The sequence below is a fragment of the Oryctolagus cuniculus genome, chromosome 5 (genome assembly GCF_964237555.1).
Source record: "Oryctolagus cuniculus chromosome 5, mOryCun1.1, whole genome shotgun sequence".
Lineage (NCBI taxonomy): Eukaryota > Metazoa > Chordata > Mammalia > Lagomorpha > Leporidae > Oryctolagus > Oryctolagus cuniculus.
In genome coordinates, this window is record NC_091436.1 from 626,751 (window position 1) to 652,750 (window position 26,000).

A 26,000-nucleotide genomic window follows, 5' to 3' on the forward strand; every position below is an offset into this window, starting at 1 on the left:
AAGGTTCTTTCCATTTTCAGTGAAGTCCTAGACGTGACCTTGTGGAGCCAGCGCCCGAGGATCCTAAATCAATTCAGTGCGAATAAAACAGCTCCTTTTTTTGGTTGTCTTCTGGGCCTTCCACTGCACGGCACTTTTACAATCACCCCGCAGCCGGGCTCTCCCCGTTTCACAGCCCCGCCAACGCAGGGAAAACGACGCTGCCAGGCGAGAGTCCCTTCCGGGCCGCGCGGCGCACAGGGCGCTCCCGGCGCGCTCCGACCGCACGTGCTGGCGCGGAGCTCCACCGGGCAGGCCAGGGCGCCCTCCCCGAGGGCCCGCCCGCAGCCCGCAGCCCGCAGCCCGCACCGCGCTGCAGTCCCTGGCCCGCACCGCGCAGCGGACGCAGAACAAAGGCTGCTGACGGCGGCGGCCACGGGCGCGACGCGAGCGACTGCACGCGGGGCCACGGCCACAGCCACAAGCAGGGCGGGGGCGCCGGGACCCCGACACGCGGGGAGGAAGGGGGCGGCCGCGGAGGGGGGAGACCCTCCGCAGGGAGGGGGCGGGACACCAGCAGGCAGGGAGCGAGAGGGCGGAGCAGGGGACCCCTGGCAGGGAGGTGGGGGCGGGGACCCCGGGCTGGATGGGAGGGAGATAGGGGCGGGGACCCCCGGCAGGGAGGGGTTGGGGCGGGACCCCCGGTGGGGAGAGGAGGGGGGGCGGGACCCCCGGCAGGGAGGGTGGTGGGGCGGGACCCCCGGTGGGGCGGGGGGACGGAGGGGCGCGGGTCCTAGCGGGGAGGGAGGGGTTGCGGGAGACCCCCGGGAGAGGGAGCGCGGGGCGGGCGGCGCGGTGGGAGGAGAGGGCTGACGTGTGGAGGGGCCGGGCCGGGGGCCGCGGGGAGGGGGCGGCAGCGAGCGCGCCAAGTGGCGACGAGCCGGGGCGGGGCCGGGGGCCGAGGCGGCGGCGGCGGCGGGCGGAGGTGGGGCGCGCCGCGGGCCGAGGAGGAGGACGCCGGGCCGGCGCGCGGCGGCTGCGAGGGCGCCTGCGGACCGAGCGCGCCTGCGGCGGAGCGCGGCGGGCCGCCGGCTGACGTGGGGCGCGCGGCCCCGCCGCCGCGCGTCCTCCTTCCGGGCCGCAGCCGCGCCGGCCTGCCCGGGCCCTCGGCCGGCCGGCGGGCGGGCGGGCGCGCTGGCGGCGGCCATGGCGGCGGCGCTGGCGGGCCGCGGGGCGCGCGGCGGCAGGGGCCGGCCCCCGGGCGGGCGGGCGGAGGGGGCGGGGCCGGGGCGGCGGGCGGCCCGCGCGGCGGCGGCGGCGGCGGCGGCGGCGGCGGCGGCGGCCGGGACGAGGCGGCGGCGGCGGCGGCGGCGGCGGCGCGGGGCGCTCGGGCTGATGGCGGCGGCGGCCGGGCCCGGGGCGGCGCTGTCCCCGCGGCCGTGCGACAGCGACCCGGCCAGCCCCGGAGCGCAGTCCGCGAAGGTGAGGAGGCGGCGCCGCGGCCCGCCCGGGCGCCGGCGGCGGCCGCTGGGCGCCCCTGGGGAGGGGCGGGCCGGGCCGGGGGCGGAGTCGCGGCCGCTGCCCCGCGCCGCGCTCTCGGAGGGCGGCCGAGAAAGTTGGCCGGGTCCCGAGGGCCGCCTCTGGTGAGAGCCGGCCGGCGCCTGGGGCCGCGGGAGCCCGGTCGGTGGCTTCCCCGCGGCGGACTGCGCGCCCCGCGCCGCAAGTTGGCGTCGTTTGCGGGAAGCTGCAGGCGGGAGTCGGGGACCGTGTGTGACCGCGGAGTCGCGCGCCGGGGCCTCCTGGCGCCGTGGCCCCGGGTGTCCCTGCTGCACTTGTCCTGGGAGTCCCTGCCGAGGGCCTGCCTGGCTCCTGGGGGCTGCGCGCAGGTGCTCCTCCCCCCTCCCCTGCTGCTCACTCCTGGGGGCTGCCCTCAGGTGCCCCCGCCCCCCCAGGCTGCCCTCAGGTGCCCCTCACCCCCCCCAGGTGCCTCTCACCCCCCACCCAGGCTGCCCTCAGGTGCCCCCGCCCCTCCAGGCCCCTCACCCCCCTCCAGGCTGCTCTCAGGTGCCCCTCACCTCCCCAGGCTGCCCTCAGGTGCCCCCGCCCCCACCCCCAGGCTGCCCTCAGGTGCCCCTCACCCTCCCAGGCCCCTCACCCCCCCAGGCTGCCCTCAGGTGCCCCCGCCCCCCCCCCAGGCTGCCCTCAGGTGCCCCTCACCTCCCCAGGCTGCCCTCAGGTGCCCCCGCCCCCACCCCCAGGCTGCCCTCAGGTGCCCCTCACCCTCCCAGGCCCCTCACCCCCCCAGGCTGCCCTCAGGTGCCCCCGCCCCCACCCCCAGGCTGCCCTCAGGTGCCCCTCACCCCCCCAGGCTGCCCTCAGGTGCCCCTCACTCCTCCCCACTGAATCCTGGGGCTGCCCTCAGTGCCCCCCAGGCTGCCCTCAGTGCCCCCCCAGGCTGCCCTCAGGTGCCCCTCACTCCTCCCCGCTGACTCCTGGGGCTGCCCTCGGGTGGCCCTGGCACCCCTCTCCACACATCCCTCGGCTGGCTCACTCGTGTGCTGGGCAGCTGGGACCGGAGCTCTTACACCTGCAGGTGGGAGAGTGACCTGTGACCCGGCCTGTAGCTGGGCAGCAGCTCCAGTTTGGTCCACGGGGGTGGTGTGAGATGTGGACTTCAGCGCAGAGGGGCGGGTGGGGGCCTGCTGCTGCTCCTTCTCTCTGGAGACAGGCGGGCTGCCCAGATGCTTCCTTAGTGTGTGGAGGTCGTGCCCGCTTCCACTCTGGGTGTGAAGTTGTGGCCTGGGCTTTCCTGAGGACTTTCCATTTAAGTTTTGTCTGTTTTGAATGTCTCAGTTTTTTAGCCAACCAAAGGAAATTTCTTAAACAAATTGATATAAGAATTCTTAAAATGCTTTCAAAGCAAGTAAAGTAGAACAAAAGAAAATTAAGTGCTTAAAATGAATTGTCTGAAATGCTGAATATGGAGTGTCACGGTTGTACTTAGTTAAATGTAAAGTTTTAGAAAATAGCTTTTGCCTATTCAGCTCCTACAGGGTTGCCAGTCTTAGACTATAAAGCGCTCTTTAATTGAGTGCTCACTTATAAGGACTGAAAAAGAATGAATTTTGTGTTTTCCCATTTAACAAAGATGCTGGGTAAACTCTTCATAATAATAGTCTGGATCTTTAGCAGGCAATCTGCTGGTCCTGCACTGAGTGCTGCTTTCTATCTATAAACTCGTTTAATCCTTTTATTGGCTGCTTCATTATCACCTCAGCTTTTCAGATATGGGATGGAGAGTAGCCTCCAGCTGGTGAGGACACTGCCCATAACACTCCAGGCAGTGGGGTCCCAGCGAGCCTGGCCTGGCTGCTGTGGCATGCTGCCTCTCTGTTTGGGGAATTGCTTTTGTAACGAGACTGTTTTTAACACAATTGTATGAGTTCAGAAGCTACACTACCTTGATTGATAAAAGAAAACCCATGATTTTCTTTGCCTTAAGCTTTGCCTAAAATCTGATTAACTCAATTTCCTAATATCTGATACCTTATCCAGTCCGTTGATGGAATGGAATGGTTGAATTCACAGCCTCGGTTATTCCTGTCATGTCAGTAATTGCATAAAAAATATACAGGACTCTTCTTTTGGGGAAGTGCATGTGTTACTGTATGAGTACAATAGAGTAGGTTATATTTTTGCTATATAAGAAAAAAGTGAATAGTTAGTAACCTGATTTTAGTCCCTGTACTCACAAGTCCCCCTTTTACAGGGATATGAATACCTAAAGTAATCAGCTAGCATTGTCAGAACTTACTCTCAGTTCAGTTCAGTACTTTAAATGTTGATGCATTTCCTCCAGCTGCGGTAGGAGTGACGCCACGGTTTTATGGTTATTGGAAGCAAAAGGCATTTTAATCCTGCCAAGAAAGCAAAAATAGATTTAGATTTATGGTTAAGTTGAAAGTTTTCTTGCTTTGTTTGCAGTTTTGTGGTCATTACAGATTGTTATCCCCTTTTAATTAATAGGAAGTTAAAATTTATATAACTAGTCCTTTGAAAATGTTTGACTTAATGAGACTTTTAGCAAGTCTGGGAAAATTTCTTTATTCTTTATTATTTATTCTCTAATTAGTACTTTTTGAACCTTTAAATGTATAGGATGACAATGAAGATAATTCAAATGATGGCACTCAACCACCCAAAAGGAGGAGAATGGGCTCAGGAGACAGCTCCAGAAGCTGTGAAACTTCGAGTCAAGATCTTGGGTATTGTCCTGTCACTGCTTGTTCTCTGTGTTACTGCCTCTTCCAGTTCCCCAGCCTTGGCAAAGGGGTTATTAAACACTGTGGAGTGTTTTCTTCCTGTTTTACAATGTTACGCCAAAGTTGATCTTGCTACTGAGAGCGTCTGAAATAAAATTTATCATAGAAAATAGATAAAATGCAGCATATTAACTATACTTAAGTGTGCAGTTCAGTGTCATTAATCAGGATTGCACGACTGTTGCCCATCTGTTTGCAGACCTTTTGACTAACCCGTAAAACGCCGTAAGCGTTAAGCAATAGCCTCCATTTCCTCCTTCCCCCGACTGTGGCAACTGTCATTCTCTGTGTCCGTGAATGTGACTTTTCTAAACACCACCGAAAGCAGAGCCATGCGGTGTTCGTCCTTTTTGTCTGGCTTGTTGCACTTAGTGTACTCTCTTCCATGCAGTCTCTTACATCAGAAATGCCTTGTTAAGGCCGCGTGTGTTCATTCATATGCTGAGGGATGTTGGGGTTCTTTCTGCCTCTGGCTACAGTGAGTGCTGCAGTGAACACTGGAGTTGGTGGCAGTTCTGTTAGTCTTTGAGGAGCTGTTAACACTTCTCTCTAGGGGCTACACCATTTTTGCTTTCCCATCAGCTTAACATCCTTGCCAGTTTGTTATTTTCTGCTTTGTTTTGGTAACAGTTATCTTAAAAGGTATGGCATCTTATATTGATTTTGTTTTGCATTTCCATGATGAGTAGGGATGTTGAGTGTTTTGTGTGTGCTTTTTGGCCATTTGTTTATCTTCTTTGGAGAATCCCTGCTCAAGTCCTTCATTTTTAATTTGGGTTGTGTGTGTGTGTGTGTTTCGTTACAGTAGTTCTTTATATATTCTGGATATTACTTCATTATCAGATACATGATTTTTTTTTTTTTTATTTATTTATTTTTTTTTGATAGGCAGAGTGGACAGTGAGAGAGAGAGACAGAGAGAGAAAGGTCTTCCTTTGCCGTTGGTTCACCCTCCAATGGCCGCCGCTGCAGCCGGCGCACCGCGCTGATCCGATGGCAGGAGCCAGGAGCCAGGTGCTTTTCCTGGTCTCCCATGGGGTGCAGGGCCCAAGCACCTGGGCCATCCTCCACTGCACTCCCTGGCCATAGCAGAGAGCTGGCCTGGAAGAGGGGCAACCGGGACAGAATCCGGCGCCCCGACCGGGACTAGAACCCGGTGTGCCAGCGCCGCAAGGTGGAGGATTAGCCTATTGAGCCACGGCGCCGGCTCCAGATACATGATTTGAAGGAATTTTGTCTCATTCTCTGTTGATAGTGTGCTTTGATGCAGTTTTTTTATTTTGATGAAATCTAGACTATCTTTTCTTTTGTTACTTGTGGTTTTGGTATCTTATCTAATAATGCATTGCCAAATCCCAGGTCATGAAGATTTACTGTGCTTTCTTTGAAGAGCTTTCTGATAGCTTATATTTTGGTTGTTGCTTCATTTGAGTTAATTTTTGTTCTTGATATGAGGTCAGGGATCAAATTTCATACTTGTGCACGTGGTTATCCAGTTTTCCAACACTAACTTTGAGAATACTGTTTGTGTCAGCTTCTTTGTAAATGGGTAGTTGCAGAAGATAGTGTCCCCTTCCTGCCTGTGGGGTAGAAGTTGAACGGTCACAGGTGCTGCTACTTCAGCATGCGGTTGACTGCGTGTCCTGCTACCCGTGTAGGTGTCCCCATTGCCTCTGAGTTTGTGGAGGGCGAGAGGACAGGTTATCCTTTTGTTGGGCTCTCTGAGGAGGGGGCTTCCAGAGCTCGACTTCCTCGGCTGTGTGTGACTCGCTGAACAGGAGACAATCAGAAGTTGGTTATACCTAGCGGTCGAAAGGAAGACTGTGCAAAGTGTTCATGGGAAATGCATATTATGGAAAAAAAGCAGGGCTGGTGGTGGCATGGTGTTGCGAGTTAAATCTTTGCGTGTGACACTGGCATGCCGTATCAGCGCTGGTTTGAATCCTGGTTGCTTTGCTTCTGATCTGTTGCTCTGCTAATGTGCCTGGGAAGACAGTGGAAGATGGCCTCATTGGCCCAAGTGCTTGGACTCCTGACACCGATGTGGCAGACCTGGATAGTGATCCAGGCTCCTGACTTCAGCCTGGCCTGGCTCCAGCTGTTGTGGCCATTTGGGGAGTGAACCAGCAGGTGGATTCTCTCTGTGTAACTCTTTCATATGACAAAATAAGTATTTTTTAAAAACAGAGGAAAAAACGTCATGGATTTCAAATTTTGCACTAAAATTCTTTATTTAATTTCCATCTTTCATGAACTTTTTGAACTGCTCTTTTTTTTTTTTTTTTTTTTTTTTGACAGGCAGAGTGGACAGTGAGAGAGAGAGAGACAGAGAGAAAGGTCTTCCTTTACCATTGGTTCACCCTCCAATGGTCGCTGCGGCTGGTGCGCTGCGGCCGGCGCACTGCTCCGAAGCCAGGAGCCAGGTGCTTCTCCTGGTCTCCCATGTGGGTGCAGGGCCCAAGCACTTGGGCCATCCTCCACTGCACTCCCTGGCCACAGCAGAGAGCTGGACTGGAAGAGGGGCAGCCGGGACAGGACCGGCATCCCGACCGGGTCTAGAACCTAGAGTGCCGGCGCCGCAGGTGGAGGATTAGCCTAGTGAGCCACGGCACCGGCCTTTGAACTGCTCTTATACTGGTAATGAGTCCAAGAGAAAAAATTCAGAGCGGTAGCCACCTTGCTTTGGCCTCGTAAGTCTGAAAGTGCCACGTGAGTCTCCTTCTTCTTGGTTTATAGAAGGTGTTACTTCCAACGTGCCTTTTGCTTTGATACTTCAGATAATTGTTTCTCTTCCTATTACCTGTTTTATATTTTTTTGGCTTGTCACAACATCAAGCCATAACAGGCAAAGAATTTAAATACTTAAAAGAGCTTTCAAAATATCCTCAAAAATTAGAAGTGATAAGTTTGATGGAAGCCACATTGAAGACATAATGTGTATCTTTTGTGCTTAGCTTCAGTTACTATCCAGCAGAAAACCTGATAGAGTACAAGTGGCCACCTGATGAAGCCGGAGAGTACTACATGCTTCAGGAACAAGTCAGTGAATATTTGGGCGTGACCTCCTTTAAACGGAAATATCCAGGTACTTGAGTCTTAGCTGTGTGATAATGAAATCTAACTTCTTAACTAAGAGTAGTTTTTTATGATAGCTTATCAACCACTGAATTCTTGGATGTGGATTATTGGTAATATATATTTTATTCTTGTGCGCTCTGATTTTCATTTATTGGCATTCAGCTTCTCCACCTATTGATGTGTTATTATGTCTCACGAACTGATATAAAAGCAAAATGAGAAAGGGGACTTTCCTGGAGAAATTTAAGACAAAACCCATCTCTAGCCATGAGTTTGTTTTGCCACTGCTCCTTGACTTTAGGAATGAGTTAGTACAGAAGCCATGCTTGAGTTGCAGGAGGACTACCTTTGATGAATTGTTCCGTACAGTTATTTATGTTATCTTTGGGTTATTCTGTTTTCAGTTTTATTCCTTGAATTCAAACAATTTTTGTGTAGCCCCTTTAACAGTATTTGAGATACATGACATGAAGTACTTTTAAACAGAAAATTTTTAAGCTTTTGTAAGTTTTATAATGCATAATGCTTTACTGTTATTAATAGTCTTCTGTTCTTCCCTTTTGGAGATTTAGAGAGACGAGATTTGTCTCATAAGGAGAAACTGTACCTGAGAGAGTTAAACGTCATCACAGAAACTCAATGCACTCTAGGTAATAGAAGCTTGCTCTTTTTTTTTTTTTTTTAAAGATTTATTTATTTGAAAGGCAGAGTTACACAGAGAGAGAAGGAGAGGCAGAGAGAGAGAAAGAGGTTGTCCATCTACTGGTTTACTCCCAATTGGCTGCAATGGCTGATACTGCACCGATCTGAAGTCAGGAGCTTATTCTGGGTCTCCCATGTGGGTGCAGGGGCCCAAGGACTTGGGCCATCTTCTACTGCTTTCCCAGGCCACAGCAGAGAGCTGGGTTGGAAGTGGAGCAGCTGGGACTTGAACCAGCGCCCATATGGAATGCAGGCAGTGACTTTACCCACTATACTACAGCGCTGGCCCCAGAACCTATACTTTTAAAAAAATACCATGCAGGGTGCTGGTGCTGTCATGTAGCGGGACCCTGCACCTGTGCTGGAGACCCGGAAGAAGCTTCTGGCTCCTGGCTTTTGGCTGCAGATTGGTGCCACTCTAGCTGTTGTGGCCATCTGGGACGTGAACCAGCAGAGGGAAGGCCTGCCTCTCTCTCTGTCTCTCTCTCTCTCTCTCTTTCTTTCTCTTTCTCTTTCTCTTTTTCTCTCTGCCTGCCTGCCTCTGCCTCTCTGTAACTCTGCCTTCCAAATAAATCTTTAAAAAAAAGTATAGGTTCTTATCTCTTAAAAGGGAAATTTTGCTGAATATTCAGTTTTGTGTAATATTCTCCATACTTTATACTTTTCCTTTGATAAGCATTTTAATGTAGTGTATAGTGTGGCTCTTTTTTTCTTTTTTAAAAGACATTAATATAAATTATTTGAAAGGAGGAATTAGAGGGAGGGAGAGGCAGACACTGGCTCACTCCTCAAATGGTTCAAAGCCAGGAACACTGAATTCCATCCGGGTCTCCCTGTGGGTGGCAGGGTCCAAGCACTTGAGCCATCCTCCGCTGCTTTCCTAGAAGCATCAGCCGGGAGCTGGACGTGAAGTGGAGGAGCCAGGACTTGAACTGTCAGTTAACACAGGATGTTGGCATCAGCCCTGTGTGGCTCCTTTTCTGTGTGAATGCACGAGAGTTCATTTTAGCAGCTGAGTAAAATCTGACACTATCACGTTTTGAAAATTGTGTTCATGATGTGTGTATGCGCTGATGCTTTTGGTAAAGTTTGGGTTGATTATAATATTTCTGGTATGGAATTTGAAGGCTAGGAAAAACCAGTAGTTTGAAAAGCTTTTTTTTTTAACTGATATCCTGTATCCTGTTAGGAGTTAGACTGTATTGTTTTTGGCAGTTGTTTGTAGATAAAGGGATATATGCTTATATGAGGGTACTTCAAAAAGGTTTTGGATAATGAAATTAAAGGATAAGTTTATTTTGGTACAAAACAATTTTGAATTAATGCATGCTGAGGGTCTTCAAAAATTCCATGCAAAATGGGTGTTAAGAAAATACCATGCATGGGTTTCAAAATCTTTTGCATCCAAATAAATTTTATTGTCATTTCCTATGAACTTTTTGAAGTTCCTTTGTAGAATACATAGGATCTAAAAAACTCATTTGGTTGAAAATGGATTTATTTATTTGAGAGGCAGAGAGAGCAGACAGAGCTAGTGGAGCCGCAGCTGGGAGCCATGAACCCGTCCGCATCTCCCTGTTGGGGAGCAAGAGCCCAGTCGTGGGTGCTCTCCCTGCTGCCTCCCGGGCTGCGTGGCAGGAACCTGGATCAGGAGCAGAGCTGGGGTGGACAGGCTTCGGCACGGGACGTGGTCTCAGCTGGCATCTCAGCTGTGAGGCCAAATTCCCACCCCGATCTTGCTTTTTGGTTGCTTGATGTCATTATACTACAGGTACTACTTTTAGCTGTTTTAAAATAGTTTGCTTTGTTTGAAAACCTTCTAAATGTAGTTTGAAAGAGAGGCAAATTCAAGAGTGTTTTTGTTCCCTTGAGAGTTACTTTCTTTTTAAAAATTTTTCTAATACAGGTTTAACAGCATTGCGCAGTGATGAAGTGATTGATTTAATGATAAAAGAATATCCAGCCAAACATGCTGAATATTCTGTTATTCTGCAAGAAAAAGAGCGTCAGCGAATTACAGACCATTACAAAGAATATTCTGTGAGTGACTGGGAGTGACCACCGCGCCTTGTTTGGGTTTGGGAGGATGACATGTGACTTTCAACTGCACTGTTTCTGTTTCAGCAAATGCAACAGCAGAACACTCAGAAAGTCGAAGCCAGCAAAGTGCCTGAGTACATCAAGAAAGCGGCCAAGAAAGCAGCTGAGTTTAACAGCAATTTAAACCGGGAGCGCATGGAAGAGAGAAGAGCCTACTTTGACTTACAGACACATGTAGGGTGATTTAAGCTCAGGAGTCTCTGGGCCTAGCTCCTTGCTTGTCACTGCAGAGTGGCGTTACCCCCTTACTGTTTGTTATGCTACCTGTCCTCTTCCTCCCACTGGAACGTAGGAAGCCGTGTGTAGTTACGTGCCAGGGACACCCAGCCTGCTGTCTGGGGAGCTGTGTGCCCTTCATTGCGGCTCTGCTGAGTGAGACTGCAGTAGCTGCTTCTCATACTCTGTGTGTGTCCGAGGGTGTCAGAACTCTCCATGTGCCTTGATTTCTCAGTTCTGACCGCATGAGGTTGGGACTGGCGTCATCACCGTTTCATACGTGAAGAAGTTGAGCCTCAGAGGGGTTGTGTAAGCCGCCCGGCTCCTGTCCTCGTTATGTGGCGAGCGCGAGAGGCACTGCGCTTCTTGGGAATTGTGCTCACAGTCGAAGGCAGACAAGACCGTGCTGTGTCTAGCTGGGAAGCACAGGTCTCTGCTCCATGTTCCTTAAATCTGTAGCTGTCGTAAAGGGGGAAGGGCGCACGCAGTGGAGAGCAAATCGGCTTCCTTTCCCGAAGGAATTCCATGATTCTAGGCGTGGAATGAGCTCTGTGTTTTTGTTAACACAGGTCATCCAGGTGCCTCAAGGAAAGTACAAAGTGTTGCCTACTGAGCGAACAAAGGTCAGTTCTTACCCAGTGGCTCTCATCCCGGGACAGTTCCAGGAATATTACAAGAGGTATTCATTACCAGAGTTTTGGTTACCATTCGTATCAGCTTTTGGTGATGGATTGCAGAACCTTCTGTCTTTGCCTCCTGACAATTTTGGGGTCGTAAACACACTCCTGAGATAATGTGTAGGGTTCGTGCCACGCTTATCTTCTCTGGTTCTGTGACAAAGAACGCTCTTCTCACAGAATGGACAGCTGACAAAGGTGGGCTGTCCGTTTCTCTGCTCACCCTGTGGGCTGGTCACAGACAGGTGCTGGGTTTCTCTAGCCCTCACTGCTCTAAGTGTGCTCTGTGGTTTAGCAGCGCTGACGTCACCTGGAAGTTTGCTCGAAGTGCAGAACCTCAAGCTCAGAACCTGCACTGCAACAGGTGCTTGCGTGGTTCACGTGTGGATTAGAATTGGGTTGCAGAAGATACCAGAGGAGAAGCAGGTGTGGGCAGCTAGTTGGCTCTTGCCCCTTTACTGAACTGGGATGGCTGCTGCCTCCCATCTTTGTGCCAAAGAGGCTGCCGGTTTCCTGTTCCCCACCTGCGTGGTACTGAAGAAACAGTGATAGGTTCATGTTGATTCAAAGTTTCAGATTTCACCGGATCCTGGAACTGTATGGTCTTTGGAATAGGACACATTCTTCAGGGAATAGAATGTGAAATAGAGTACAGAATCCTGCTGTCTGAAAGTCCAGTTCAATTCATGCGCAGAAACTTTTACTTTTAAGTTAAGTTTTGGGATCAGCAAGTTACTAGAAGTCATGTGTCAGCATACTGGCCGCTTTCCTTTTTGTGTGATGTCTTAGTTGAGGGCGATGCTGTTGTAGGCCCCACGAGAGCACTTTCCTGAGTACAGGAGTGGGGCGGGGGTGGGGGCAAGGATTGCCTTTCTAGCATCAGACGGACACAGATGGTTAATTCCGTTAGGATCAATGCTTTACAAACTGGTTTAAAATTACTTATTACTGGAAATTGTTTCTTCAGTTATGCTTCAAATGGTGTCATGTCCCGCAGAGTGCTGATTGATATGCATTCGTTTTCTTAATCCTCACGTCAGTTCTGTAAGGCAGCTCACGTGTTCTCACTCTGCAAGTGAGGGAATGCAGCGTGGAGGTGGCTGGCGGGCAGCAGGCCTGGACCAGATTGCTCTGTGTCTGCTGACGTAGTAAGAATCAGATGCCCATTTTACACTATCAGCCTAGAGACAAAATGTCTAAACTTTTTCTCATCAGTTGAAGACAGAATGAAAAAAACACTGTAATAATTTTTCAAATTATTTGGAGTTAACGGAGAATTTTAAAGCTGTCTTTCTAATCCAGTAGATAAGTCTGTTCATGTTTAGCAATAAGGAAAACTGAAAATTTCTCTGGCCTTTAGGTACTCCCCAGATGAGCTGCGGTATTTGCCGTTGAACACGGCCCTGTATGAGCCCCCTCTGGATCCTGAGCTCCCTGCCCTGGACAGTGAGGGGGACTCAGATGAAGCTGAAGACGGCCCAGGGGACGAGAAACGGAAAAGCAAAGGCGCCTCGGTGAGCGTGCTTGTCCTGACCAGAGCGCGTCACCTTCCCTTTGAGTTTGTGCTGCTCATTGCTTTCCTGGAGTGTTAAACTGAATGTTTGTCACCACCCACTTTTTGCAAAAGGACAGTTGCTTATACTTTCCATAAAGCTTTCACCAAGAAAATTTATTTATTCTGTTTGTTGATATAAACAAGCTGTGCATGGCCTTTGGTAAATTTTACATTTAAAAATCACTCCTCTGATGTTGCTATGAGCAGCTTAGACAAGGGTCCTGAACATTAGTTTACAGACTGGTATTCAGATTTCTGTGTCCAGAACTTAAAAATACTGAGCAAAACAGACCTTGATCTCTTGCCATGGAGAAGTACATGTTTCTGGGTTGGGGGGGGGGGGGGGTGTGGTAATTTGTGCTCCTGTTGCTTAGTTAATCTGAGGCCTCTTGTAGAAAAATACACATTTACTAATATGCTGTGCTATTAGTTGGGTTTTCTGTGACCTTTTTTCGGGTAGCAAAATGCAGTTGCAACACAGTGGTGAGTCAGTGAGCTCTGTGGGGTGAAGATTACGGATCACATCAGGCTTTTTTACTTATTTTTTTTAAGATTTATTTTATTTATTTGAAAGACAGTTACAGAGAGTGGTAGAGACAGAGAGAGAGGTGTTTCATCCACTGGCGCACTCCCCAGATGGCTGGAGCTGCGCCGGTCTGAAGCCAGGAGCCAGGAGCCTCCTCCCGTTCTCCTACACGGGTGCAGGGGCCCAAGTACCTGGGCCCTCCTCTACTGCTTTCCCAGGCCACAGCAGAGAGCTGGATTGGAAGAGGAGCAGCTGGGAGTAGAACTGGCGCCCATATGGGATGCTGGCGCTTCAGGCCAGGGCGTTAACCTACTGCGCCACAGCGCCGGCCTCGACATCAGGCTTTGGTCTCAGTGACAGCCACAGCTCAGGTTTTCTGTGAAACTGCATTTGGAGTAACTGGCCATTGAAACCTGAAACTGTGCTATCTCTGAATGGACTTTATATTTTTCTGTCACCAACAGCTTCTAAAACCTACTTAATGAAACATGTTACATAAAATAAGATGCTGTTGAAGTCTGGAAGTGGTGAGGCCACTTTTGTCTGTTGTGTTGCTGATTGCTAACACTGATGAACTAACCTGTTCCCACACTGCGAGGAGTATAAATTAATTGAGCATTTTGGGAAAGCATTTTGACTACCTACTGAGAATTTTAACTATCACAAAATTTATCCTAACAAATCCACTAATAGATTTGTCCTAAGGTCTTAGCCAAATTTAATTAGAAAAAAGTGTCAATTTGAATGGTTATAGTACTTTTTACAATGCAAACTAAAAATAAGTCTAATGTCCACAATGGGTGATACATTTATACTATAGAAATACAGTTCAAAGAATACCTAATGATGTAAAAAAAAAAATGCACAAACTGCTTTAAAAAATGCACACTCCCACAGTGTAATACAGGTTTGTGTTTTAGAAAATTAGGGCACATTATGTAGGAAGTTATATGAGTGTCTGGGTATCTGTACAAATACAGACACACAGAAGAAAGATAAAGGAGATCATTGGTGCTCCCAGTGGTTGTCTTTGGGTGTTAGTGGCATGGCTATGTATAATCAAAACAGTTTCTAATTAGAAAATTTTAAATTATAAAGTGAGTGGTTAAGTGATCAGGTATTGAAGTTTTAAACTTTGTGTAAAATATGTCATACAGTTTTAAACTTTGTTTACAATGTGTCAAATGACTGCTGCGAATATTCACCCTGTATAATTTCACCTGAAAATGCAGTTGTGTGCCTGGGGGATTTCTTGGTGCCCTTTATTACTCGGGAAACACACGCTTACTTGTAACAGTGCATTTCTGTGACATGAGAAGTGATGTGGAAGCTGTGTGGCCCTGTTTGGATGCTGAAGTGTTTGGCACTATTCTGTGACTTAACTCAGAAAGCAGTGGATTAAGCCATGCAACTGGCAGAAATGGAATTAACTTTAAGCTATATTGTACTTATAAGCAATAATTACCATTTCTAACTTTTTTAAAGTCTCCACTGGAAAAAGTTTCCCAATATTTAGAATGCTCTGCTTTTACATGGACACAACTTTAAACCTTTTTTGCATATTTCCCATAGTTTCCACAGTTCAGACTGCAGTCTGTCTTAACTCCACGGGATCTTTGTTCTTGCCTTCTGCACTCCAGGACAGCTCCTCTGGCGATGCATCTGACGGGGAAAGCCCTCCTGACGGCCAGGAGGACTCTCTCCAGGGACGACAGAAGCCCAAAGACAAAGCTGCCACTCCAAGAAAAGATGGTTCCAAACGTTCTGTACTGTCCAAATCAGTTCCTGGGTACAAGGTAGAAGAAAAAAGCCCCTGACTCGGCTTCTTTCCTGACCAGCCTTTCTCCCTGACGTAGTTTCACTTTGAGTCTGTGACTGTGGAGCTTCCGCTTGCGTGCTCCCTCGCTGTCCAGTGGTGTGCGCCCTGTCCACCTCTTCTCTCTGCTCTGTTTCCTTGGTGGCTTTTCTGTCACTTTTGGCTATGGTTTAGCTTCTATTTTCTGTATATGTATAATTTATATATTTTTCTTTTAAATAAGAAACAGGCAAGTATGGGTTTTAAACCATTATTTCATAGGCAAAACTTTGTACTTTCTCTTTCCTTGGAGTTAAGATCATAATTGTCTCTCATTTTAAATATCCCAGCAGTTAGCATAGCTAATGCTGAACTCTAGGTTGGGTGGATGTACTGTCAGACTAAGCTGAAGTTTTGTAGTGCCTTTCATTAAGAAAGAGCTGGGCTTAATCCAAGGATTATCTGAGCAATCTGCCAAATTTAGCTAAATTGAAAATAGTAAAAGCCTGTTATTCACATTTTTAGTGTAACCTTGGCAATTAGCCGATCCAGTTCTATGACAAGGATTAAAGCGTTCTTGTTAACCTTTGAGTCGGATTCTTCTCAGAGAAAGGTAGTAGGTTGTCAGCAACTATTATTTTTGACATTTGCTCTGCTCCCTCCGTCTGCCCATCCCTTCAAAAGGTCAGATGAGAGGTGAGCAGCATCGTTTGTATATAGGGATTTAAGAATATTATAAAAGGTATAGAGTTAGCTGCACAGCTTGTTTTGGATGTGATCGTGAAATGCACAGTTCTTTTATTCTGGAGTATATTAGTGCACAGTTTTTATTGTGGTGATGAAGGTGTGCTAAAGGAAAGTTTGAGTAAGGTGATAAAGCTTTGCCAAGGGAAGTTGTTAGATACCTTTATATCCACCTGTGTCAGAATTGTGGTTGTGGTGAACAAGCCACAAGAACAGGTTGAAGTGAACTGTTAGCCTCCCCTCAACCTCATCAGAACACTTTATAACAGATTGTTTACCTTTGTTTTCTTGAAGTAAAAAAGCAACCTAAGACGTTAGTGTCTTCCGTATTTTATTAGAAAATACCTTTATGTAATCAACTTAAAAATACATGTTTCTGCAGCCTTTAGCAAGAGAGTTTTAAGCTTCATTCAGCAACAGCAAGGTTTGGCTTCCAAGAGTGGCTTCAGTAGGCTGTAGTTAATGTGATTTTTGCACTTGTTTCTACACATATACTTTATGTCCTTTTTTTTAAACTAAAGATTTAAACTAGTGCTTATTAATTGAAAGCAAATGAACTCCAAAGATTAAATTTCAGAAACTTAGCCTCCATGAATGTGTGTGCTGTTGGTCTCTTTAGAGATCCAAGTGGGAGTGGCAGCCCAAAGCACAGTCATGTTAACTCTTCACTGTAAAGAGATCTTTTAGACAATGAGTCTGTTCATCATGGATTGAAAAAGAGAGAATTTTGAAATAGATGTTTTAATACAGGCTGAAAATGAGGAACTATTCAACACTATCACTGATTGCAAAGTAGTATATTTTATAATCAGCTGTGAACATTTTTAGTACCTAAAAATGTTTCAGGTATTTCAGATGGGAACAGCCCATATCTAGACATAATACATTAATGTGAACATGTTTATTAAGAGTTGTCTATAAAAAGTATTAATAAGCCAGGATGTGCCTAAGTGTTAGGTTACTTCAAGCTTGAAGGTCATACATACGTTTTAAAATATGGATGTTAAGAAAATGATAATGTATCTTGATATAGCTTAGTAAGATTCACTAGTGCTTGCCCTTAATTTGTAGGACAGTATTGTTTAGGTTACATTAACCTGAACTAAAAGCATAAATCGCTAGGATTCAGGCCTCTATACTACATTAGTGCTACCATGAAGGTCTCACTTAGGTTTGGCTGCTTTCCAAGTAGAGAAGTAAGGGTACTGTGAGTCTTTTGAAGTGGCTTAATTTTCTCGTCAGTAGTGAAACTTGGACATTGCAGTTGTTAGAAAAGAGCATCTCCCTCACAGACTCACAGGGTTCCGCTCCGTTGATCTTCAGCAGGGTCTACAGGCTGTCCCTTTCCTCTTCCCTCGACTCCATGGTCCAGGAGAGACCAGCTTCCCCAGCCATGCTCGTATTGGGTGTGTGAAGTGCTGGATACCAGCACGTGGCCTCTCAGTGTAGAAGTGTTGAGGCACTGTCGTAGAAAAGGCTCCAAAGCTGTCTCCTCCCCTCCTCTCCCTGCTCTCTCCCTCTTATGATCAAGATGAAGACTGTTGGATTGGGTAAGAACAATTTTAAGCGGTATAACAAAATATGATTTGAGCTTAGAAGTAAACCTAGAATTTCCTTAGTGTTCTCTTTATTATAGGTGTTTATGTCTAATGATTGTAGAACTTGAATTGCTCTAGAATGTGAATGACTAGCCTTATGTTTTATTTCCTTTGAATTTTGTTTTGTAAAGTATCTCCTGAGTAGTTCTCTCTTTAGAATATTGTGTGATTGCTTCCCCAGCTTCAGTGAAAGTTGATAGAATACTTAACTATACCAGCATCTATCTTAAAGTGCAAGTATTAGATAAGTATCTACACTTACTATAGGTACCACAGCGAAGATTTCTTAGTTTGGTGCATTGAGTGGTAGCTTTCTGCTGCTATGTCATGGCAGTCACAGAGGAGATCACAGCTGAAGCAGAGTTGGGATTACTGAAGTGCACTTCCTAGCTGTTTTTTATTTAGATGTAGAATACACAATGAGAATCTTATGCTTAGAATGTAGCAGTAACAACCGAAGGTCACGACACTGCGGGACTTCAAAGGTTTGAGCGTGTGACACTGTCTTCGTGTTGGGGGAGCAGGGTATAAAAATGTAGGAGATGTAGAATAGTTCATGATAATGTTTTATATGTATGTTTAATTTCCATGATATTTATTATTTTGTAGAGACATTTGTGATTGTTTAGTTATTGTTTTTATTATATTTATGTATAAGATTGCCTTTTCTAAATAAATAAGCCAAAAATTCTTTTTGAATGCCTCTGTCATCTTTTGCAAAGAAAGGTAATTTTAAAAATAAAGAACTTAAAAGTATTAGAACAGAGTTATTTAGGTTTGAAGGAGGCAGTGAAACATTTTGTACCTGGAATACCGTATTCAGTTAGATTCCTCTTTGGCTCAGTAACTTGGGACAGAGAAATACAAGATGCAGCTGGCCGTGTTGGAATAAAACAAGTGAATATGCCTCCTGAGCCCATTTTGTTCTTGGTCCATGCTTGATATTCCTTTTCCACTGGTTTTGACAGCAGGAAGGGGCGGCCTTTCCAGTCAAGGCCCCCACCCCTCTGGTCATTTCAGGTGCGTCTCTGCCCTTTTCCTTTATGTTGACCACACCGCTTCACTGGAACATGCATCCTTTAATCTGAAAGATAAGTGGTACTTAAACTAGGAGTGTCTGTGTTTTTTAGGTGACTAGTGTTTTGCTCATTTGAAACCTTTTTTTATGATTTGCTTCTCATAGTGAGTGTTTTTATCCTTTAGTGTAGGTTCTTTTATTAGATATGCAGAAAGTCATACAACTTGGTTTTCCACAAACATTTATGCACATAACAATGACTGGATGAGACATTTTTCAATTAAAAATGTTAAAACATTGATTTTTAACTTAGATTTTTATAGATCTAGTTTCACAACTTTGAAAAATACAAATGTTTTAACAGTCAATATATAAGCTGCTTAAAAACTTAAGTCTTGTAATAAAGCTTCACTTTGATGTTAATGGTCATTTTTCTTGGGTTTTCTCTTGGGGTTACTAGACATTTGACATTGTATTAGTCTTGCTTCAGGTTCGATATATAGATCATATTGTGCATGTAGGGAGTGTAAAGTGCTACATTTAATCTTAACACGAGATCATGTTTACAAAATTTTAAGGCTGAAACCTAAGGATTTAGTCAGCAGGGTCTGATGTTCTGAGCTGACTCCTGCCTAATTACTTCTTTCCAGAAGGTCCTCATTAGTAAGTTATCAAAGTAAAGATAAGGCAATGAATAACAATTCCTTTGAACCCACAGTAAGCTCTTCTGACACGCATTCATAGCCCTCTTCTGCCCTTCCAGCCAAAGGTCATTCCAAATGCTATATGTGGGATCTGTCTGAAGGGTAAGGAGTCCAACAAGAAAGGAAAGGCTGAGTCTCTCATACACTGCTCCCAGTGTGATAACAGTGGTAAGTATTTCAGTGTCTTCTTAAGATTTTAATCACCCTTTTCTTGCTTCAGATACTAGTATTTATCATTGTCCACTAGACTTCAACCAAACATTCATTCAATATGCAGGGATAGCTTGTGAGGCAGTCAAAGCCCATGTGTTTTCATTTCTCTTTGGTGATTAAACATTAGCCATTCTTGGGAAGTCCTGAAACAAACTAGTGTTTTGTATGCCTTATGAAGTTAAATTTCTTGTGTGAAATACTAATACTGGTTTTGATTTAGGCCACCCTTCTTGCCTGGATATGAGCACGGAGCTTGTTTCTATGATTAAGACCTACCCATGGCAGTGTATGGAATGTAAGACATGCATTGTATGTGGACAGCCCCACCACGAGGAAGAAATGATGTTCTGTGACGTGTGTGACAGAGGTTATCATACTTTTTGTGTGGGCCTTGGTGCTATTCCAACAGGTAAAGACTTAAGAAAAAACAGCAGAACAGAACATTATCTTTGAGTGCTGAGATTTTCCCAACATTTTCTTTTAAGGATGCGTAAGCACTATAATGGCATGAAGAGCCTGTAGATCCTCTGTTCAAATATGACCAAAGCTGCGATTGCCCAGGCACTGTCCACCTGCTTTTCATCCCTAGACATCCAACTGCAGGACACATGAGATGTCAGAATGTCTAGACTAAGAGTGAGCTGGTTATTTTTCTACTGAAGTATCTAAAATAACAGAACATCAGTTTGTTTCAAAGCCTTAATTTTATTTTTATAAGTCATCTATTTAGAAATATAATAAAATGACTGTTATACCTTTATACATATTAAGCCAGATCTCTTCAAGTTGAGGCAGCATGATTCCAGATAACTTTTGGATGAACACAGGATTGACTAAATCACAGTAATTGGATTCAAACATTATACACACATAACTCTAATTTTGGAATTTGCATAGTTAGCCCTAACAATGCTTCATATGTGTAGAACTGTTTCCTGGGTATCAAGAAGTGAGCAACGTACACAGAGTTGTGTCGTGATTCAGATCAAGTATACAGTGTAGTTCACTCCTGTGCAGTGCCAGCATAATATGCCAGGTCTTTATGGCAGCAGGGAGAAAAGATTTAAAAAAGCCAAATTCAGTAACAGGTTTTATTTTAGGCTTTATATTACTGAAATTTTAAATTTTGATAGTGTTTGGATTTGGGGAGGGATTCTATTAGTTTTTTAAAGGTTCATGTCATTCTGTAGCATTACGTATCCCTCCCTTGCATAGCACTGATTACAAGATTAACTTCAAAAGAAGTTTAAATTTTTTTTTCCTTAAGGAACTATTAGTGCCCTTCCCACTGAAAATGCATAGAATATGATTAGTGAGAGTTACGGAAGGAGATCTTTATCCTGTAAAAATAAAATTTGATCATATATTAACTAATTTTTTTCCTAGGTCGCTGGATTTGTGACTGTTGTCAGCGAGCCCCCCCAACACCCAGGAAAGTGGGCAGAAGGGGTAAAAACAGCAAAGAGGGATAAAATAGTTTTTTTGTCACACTGTATATCCATTTAAGTGGAATATTTGGTGCCAGTTTATTTACATTTTCATTTTTATGCCAATAAAAGTTTTTGAAATTAACTGTGAGCTTGAAATCTGCAAGCTGATTTACTTTATTATAAGTTGCTCTTACTCTTGAAAGTAATTCCAGGTAGAAAAATAATTCATCTTCCAAAAGATTTATCTCAGTACTTTGGCTCTCTCGAGAAACTAAGTTGCAAAATAGAGCAATTTAATTTAGACTACTTAACTATTTCTCCATTAGCTTGAGAAACATTTATTTTCATGAAGTTTTCCTAATCTTGTATTGTTTCTGGCCTACCATAGGTAGAGTCATTTCATAACTGAAGAACTTTAATAGCCCAAGATGATAAAATGACAAATGGCCTACACTAAGTTGATGTGGCTGGGTACTGAAGTTAACTGGTGCAGCCTGCCTGCCAGGAAATCATGTTGGACATACTGTTTTAGTGCTACTCGGGCCACAGGCTTGGAGCATTCGTCTTCATTCAGGGAAGTGTAAATAAAGCATTATCTTTCTGACTTTGATTTTAGTAATGCTCAGAAACCTACACAGTAAACTTCATTTAGAACCTGTGGAGTAAAATTCTAGTTAATCAGCTTTCCAGTCTAAATCTGTGTAGCTGCATGGAATTTCGCACTACTTTATATAAACCCTAAGTTACTGGAGTTCTCTCTGTTTAATCACTCGACAAACTAATCAAAATGGAGTTTATTGAGTGTATTCCTTTTATAGGAATTCTGGTGTTTTAAACAAATGATTGTGCTCGCTGCTTTCCTTGTTTTCGGGTAACTGAGGTAACAGAACTCTGTATGGCTTTAGTTTTTCCATCCCTTCACTGGAAAAGGTAACCAGGCTTTCGACCGGATGAAAGTAATAGGTTCACAACAAAGTGCAGCCAACCGCACGGTTACGAGTGAGTCAGAAAAGGATCTCCAGTACCAGCTTCAGGATGCTGATTACTATCGTCCAGAGGACGGACTCCTCCTCCTGGGGCGTGTCTTCGGGAGCATAGGGGGGCTTCTGGCCGGGCTCGGCCCCGTCCGAGTAGGCGGCCTCACCGAACGGGTACTGCTCCACGGTCCTGTCGTAATACACTTTCATCTCAAACTCGCTCTCGTGGTGGGACGGGTGTCCGTAGATGCCTATTCCCACGGGCCGCTGGAAATGGGCCGGTATCCAAACAGTGTCCTGGCCGCAGGTGACCGACTGCAGCTCGTAGTCGTCGAAACTCGGGTGGAGGGTGCTGTCGGAGACGTACAGGTCTGCGTCCCCTCTGAAGCTCCGCATCCTGAGAATGACCTTCCCCTCGTGGTTCAGCCTCAAGTAGCTGTAATTCCCGGCGCCCACCTGGCCCTGGACGACATGCAGCAGCACCCACTCTTCGGGGATCGCCTCCTCCTCCGAGCAGCCCACGGAGGCCAGGGCTTGGGCGGCCAGCAGCATCAGGAGCGCGCTCCTCCAGGGAGCGGCCCTCCGGGGAGCGGCCATCACGGGCGGCGCCCAGCTTGGGGATGTCCTCATGGGGGCACGTCCTGCCGGCGAGACCAAGAGTCACCCTCGGCCCCTCGGGGGCACCGAGGCCGAGGGAAGCCGCCAGCGTCCGCGTCAAGCTGGCCAACAGCATCCAGGCTCCCCACGAGGCCGGGGGAGGTGGGGGGCCCGCTCGCCCAAAGACGGGCGCGGGGCGGCTCTGGGGCAGTGACCAGGTTAGTCACCTCGCCCCAAGGCGCTGCAGGGCAGCGCGGGGCGGGCTCTGGGTAACAATCCTGGAGGTGCAGGGCAGCGTGGGGCGGGCTCTGGGTAACAATCCTGGAGGTGCGGGGCCCGCGCAGGGCAGTGTGGGGTGGGCTCTGGGTAATAATCCGGGAGGTGTGAGGCCCACACAGGGCAGCGTGGGGCGGGCTCTGAGTAATAATCGGGAGGTGTGGGGCCCGCGCAGGGCAGTGTGGGGCGGGTTCTGGGGTAATAATCCGGGAGGTGTGGGGCCCGCGCAGGGCAGTGTGGGGTGGGCTCTGGGTAATAATCCTGGAGATGTGGGCCCGCACAGGGCAGCGTGGGGCGGGCTCTGGGTAATAATCCGGGAGGTGTGAGGCCCGCGCAGGGCAGCGTGGGGCGGGCTCTGGGTAATAATCCGGGAGGTGTGGGGCCCACACAGGGCAGTGTGGGGCGGGCTCTGGGTAATAATCCTGGAGATGCGGGGCCCGCGCAGGGCAGCGTGGGGCGGGCTCTGAGTAATAATCCGGGAAGTGTGGGGCCTGCGCAGGGCAGCGTGGGGCGGGCTCTGAGTAATAATCCTGGAGATGCGGGGCCCGCACAGGGCAGCGTGGGGCGGGCTCTGAGTAATAATCCGGGAAGTGTGGGGCCCACACAGGGCAGCATGGGGCGGGCTCTGGGTAATAATCCGGGAGGTGTGGGGCCCACACAGGGCAGCATGGGGCGGGCTCTGGGTAATAATCCTGGAGATGCGGGGCCCGCGCAGGGCAGCGTGGGGCGGGCTCTGGGTAATAATCGGGAGGTGTGGGGCCCACACAGGGCAGCGTGGGGCGGGCTCTGGGTAATAATCGGGAGGTGTGGGGCCCGCGCAGGGCAGTGTGGGGCGGGCTCTGGGTAATAATCGGGAGGTGTGGGGCCCGCGCAGGGCAGTGTGGGGCGGGCTCTGAGTAATAATCGGGAGGTGTGGGGCCCGCGCAGGGCAGTGTGGGGCGGGCTCTGGGTAATAATCCGGGAGGTGTGGGGCCCGCGCAGGGCAGTGTGGGGCGGGCTCTGGGTAATAATCCGGGAGGTGTGGGGCCCACACAGGGCAGCATGGGGCGGGCTCTGGGTAATAATCCTGGAGATGCGGGGCCCGCGCAGGGCAGCGTGGGGCGGGCTCTGGGTAATAATCGGGAGGTGTGGGGCCCACACAGGGCAGCGTGGGGCGGGCTCTGGGTAATAATCGGGAGGTGTGGGGCCCGCGCAGGGCAGTGTGGGGCGGGCTCTGGGTAATAATCGGGAGGTGTGGGGCCCGCGCAGGGCAGTGTGGGGCGGGCTCTGAGTAATAATCGGGAGGTGTGGGGCCCGCGCAGGGCAGTGTGGGGCGGGCTCTGGGTAATAATCCGGGAGGTGTGGGGCCCGCGCAGGGCAGCGTGGGGCGGGCTCTGGGTAATAATCCTGGAGATGCGGGGCCCGCGCAGGGCAGTGTGGGGCGGGCTCTGGGTAATAATCGGGAGGTGTGAGGCCCGCGCAGGGCAGCGCGGGGCGGGCTCTGGGTAACAATCCTGGAGATGCGGGGCCCGCGCAGGGCAGTGTGGGGCGGGCTCTGGGGTAATAATCCGGGAGGTGTGGGGCCCGCGCAGGGCAGCGTGGGGCGGGCTCTGGGTAATAATCCGGGAGGTGTGAGGCCGCCCCGCCCCGCCGCGCCCCGTCCCCAGACGGGCAGAGGGGAAGAGAGAGGCCAGAGGGGTGGGAGAAGTCGGCCGGCCCCACACGCGGGGTACCCCCCGGCCAGGCAGGCTCCCGTGCACCCCCAACTCACCGCCGCTCCCCGCGGGCCGCCGCTCCGGCCCCGCCACATCCGGACCGCGGCCCCGCCGCACCCGAGGAGGCGGGACACAGGCCGCGCCGGATGTGGAGCTCCCGGAAGTGAGGTGTAAGACGCGCCGCGCACTCTGCTCTCGCGAGAATGGCTGGGGCGCGCGTGGGCTCGCAACCATAGCGACGCGTCGGGGGCGGAGCGCAGGGAGCGGCAGGCGGGGCCTCGGGAGATGCGCCTGGCAAGGAGCGCCCTCTGCGAGCCCTGCGGTGGGCCGGGCGGGCCGCTTCGTCCCTGCGGCGAAGGCCGAGGTGTGTGGAGTGCGTGGGCGCCGCGCGGAGGAGGAGCCGCGCCGAGCCGGGGTTCGCGGCCGTCGGTGTCCGCGGGTCGCGGTGCGGGAGGTCGCGGCGCTCACAGGCCTCCGTGCTGGGCCTCTCGCGGACACTCAGTGGCTTGCGAACTGAGCGTCTGCAGTCTCCGCTCGTTCCTGGAAAAGGGCGCAGTTTTTGCTCTAAGTTTTCAGAAATTTAATAATTTTGGCGGAAGGCTGAGGCTGTGGAAAAACTGGGCATGATCTGGTTGTGTTCCCTCGCCGCCGTCACCAGCGTCACTAGCAGTTGTGTCCTCAGTCAGCGTCCAGCCGGCACTGGTGCAGTTGTGTCCTCAGTCAGCGTCCAGCCGGCACTGGTGCAGTTGTGTCCTCAGTCAGCGTCCAGCCGGCACTAGTGCAGTTGTGTCCTCAGTCAGCGTCCAGCCGGCACTGGTGCAGTTGTGTCCTCAGTCAGCGTCCAGCCGGCACTAGTGCAGTTGTGTCCTCAGTCAGCGTCCAGCCGGCACTGGTGCAGTTGTGTCCTCAGTCAGCGTCCAGCCGGCACTGGTGCAGTTGTGTCCTCAGTCAGCGTCCAGCCGGCACTGGTGCAGTTGTGTCCTCAGTCAGCGTCCAGCCGGCACTGGTGCAGTTGTGTCCTCAGTCAGCGTCCAGCCGGCACTGGTGCAGTTGTGTCCTCAGTCAGCGTCCAGCCGGCACTAGTGCAGTTGTGTCCTCAGTCAGCGTCCAGCCGGCACTGGTGCAGTTGTGTCCTCAGTCAGCGTCCAGCCGGCACTGGTGCAGTTGTGTCCTCAGTCAGCGTCCAGCCGGCACTAGTGCAGTTGTGTCCTCAGTCAGCGTCCAGCCGGCACTGGTGCAGTTGTGTCCTCAGTCAGCGTCCAGCCGGCACTGGTGCAGTTGTGTCCTCAGTCAGCGTCCAGCCGGCACTGGTGCAGTTGTGTCCTCAGTCAGCGTCCAGCCGGCACTGGTGCAGTTGTGTCCTCAGTCAGCGTCCAGCCGGCACTGGTGCAGTTGTGTCCTCAGTCAGCGTCCAGCCGGCACTGGTGCAGTTGTGTCCTCAGTCAGCGTCCAGCCGGCACTAGTGCAGTTGTGTCCTCAGTCAGCGTCCAGCCGGCACTGGTGCAGTTGTGTCCTCAGTCAGCGTCCAGCCGGCACTGGTGCAGTTGTGTCCAGAGTCGCCAGCATCGGAGCCGCTCTCCTGCGTCGTCTTCCTCGCAGTGGAGGAACGCATCTGTGGTACCGCTTGGCACACGCTGTCCGACTGCCTTTCTTTCTTTCTTTTTTTGACAGGCAGAGTGGACAGTGAGAGAGAGACAGAGAGAAAGGTCTTCCTTTGCTGTTGGTTCACCCTCCAATGGCCGCTGCGGCCGGCGCACCGCGCTGATCCGATGGCAGGAGCCAGGAGCCAGGTTCTTCTC

At 49.5% G+C, this 26,000-nt stretch overlaps 3 protein-coding genes across 15 annotated transcripts in view; 2 read left to right on the forward strand and 1 right to left on the reverse strand.

The window, feature by feature from the left end:
- The first annotated feature begins 950 nt into the window (after positions 1-950).
- On the forward strand, positions 951-20,799 carry PHF10 (PHD finger protein 10). 3 transcript variants are annotated; one of them, XR_011388909.1, is made up of 13 exons: positions 951-1,461; positions 4,138-4,244; positions 7,256-7,386; positions 7,946-8,029; positions 9,988-10,121; positions 10,206-10,355; positions 10,967-11,076; positions 12,435-12,588; positions 14,796-14,951; positions 19,074-19,182; positions 19,448-19,594; positions 19,713-19,863; positions 20,614-20,799. XR_011388909.1 is itself a non-coding variant. In XM_070074570.1 (12 exons), exons 1-12 carry the CDS (start codon positions 1,186-1,188, stop codon positions 20,697-20,699), a joined length of 1,686 nt encoding a protein of 561 aa, XP_069930671.1. In that variant the 5' UTR covers positions 951-1,185; the 3' UTR covers positions 20,700-20,799. The 3 variants fall into 3 exon arrangements, 2 of the variants coding, with proteins under 2 accessions (XP_069930671.1, XP_069930672.1); XM_070074570.1 differs by lacking the exon at positions 19,713-19,863 and having other exon boundaries at positions 19,448-19,636; XM_070074571.1 differs by lacking the exon at positions 19,713-19,863 and having other exon boundaries at positions 7,952-8,029; positions 19,448-19,636.
- On the reverse strand, positions 19,913-24,404 carry C5H6orf120 (chromosome 5 C6orf120 homolog). The gene is made up of 2 exons (XM_051828551.2): positions 24,258-24,404; positions 19,913-22,275 (listed from the first exon to the last, which is right to left on the reverse strand). The coding sequence occupies exon 2, from the start codon at positions 22,262-22,264 to the stop codon at positions 21,662-21,664; it is 603 nt and encodes a 200-aa protein (XP_051684511.2). The 5' UTR covers positions 22,265-22,275; positions 24,258-24,404; the 3' UTR covers positions 19,913-21,661.
- Positions 23,789-26,000, forward strand: part of WDR27 (WD repeat domain 27) — a 189,896-nt gene continuing 187,684 nt past the window's right edge. For 9 of the 11 annotated variants that reach the window (XR_011388906.1, XR_011388907.1, XR_011388908.1 and 6 more), the window contains exon 1: positions 24,378-24,565. The gene's annotated coding sequence lies outside the window, so the exon portion shown is untranslated. The other 2 variants (XM_070074554.1, XM_070074555.1) reach the window with 2 other exon arrangements.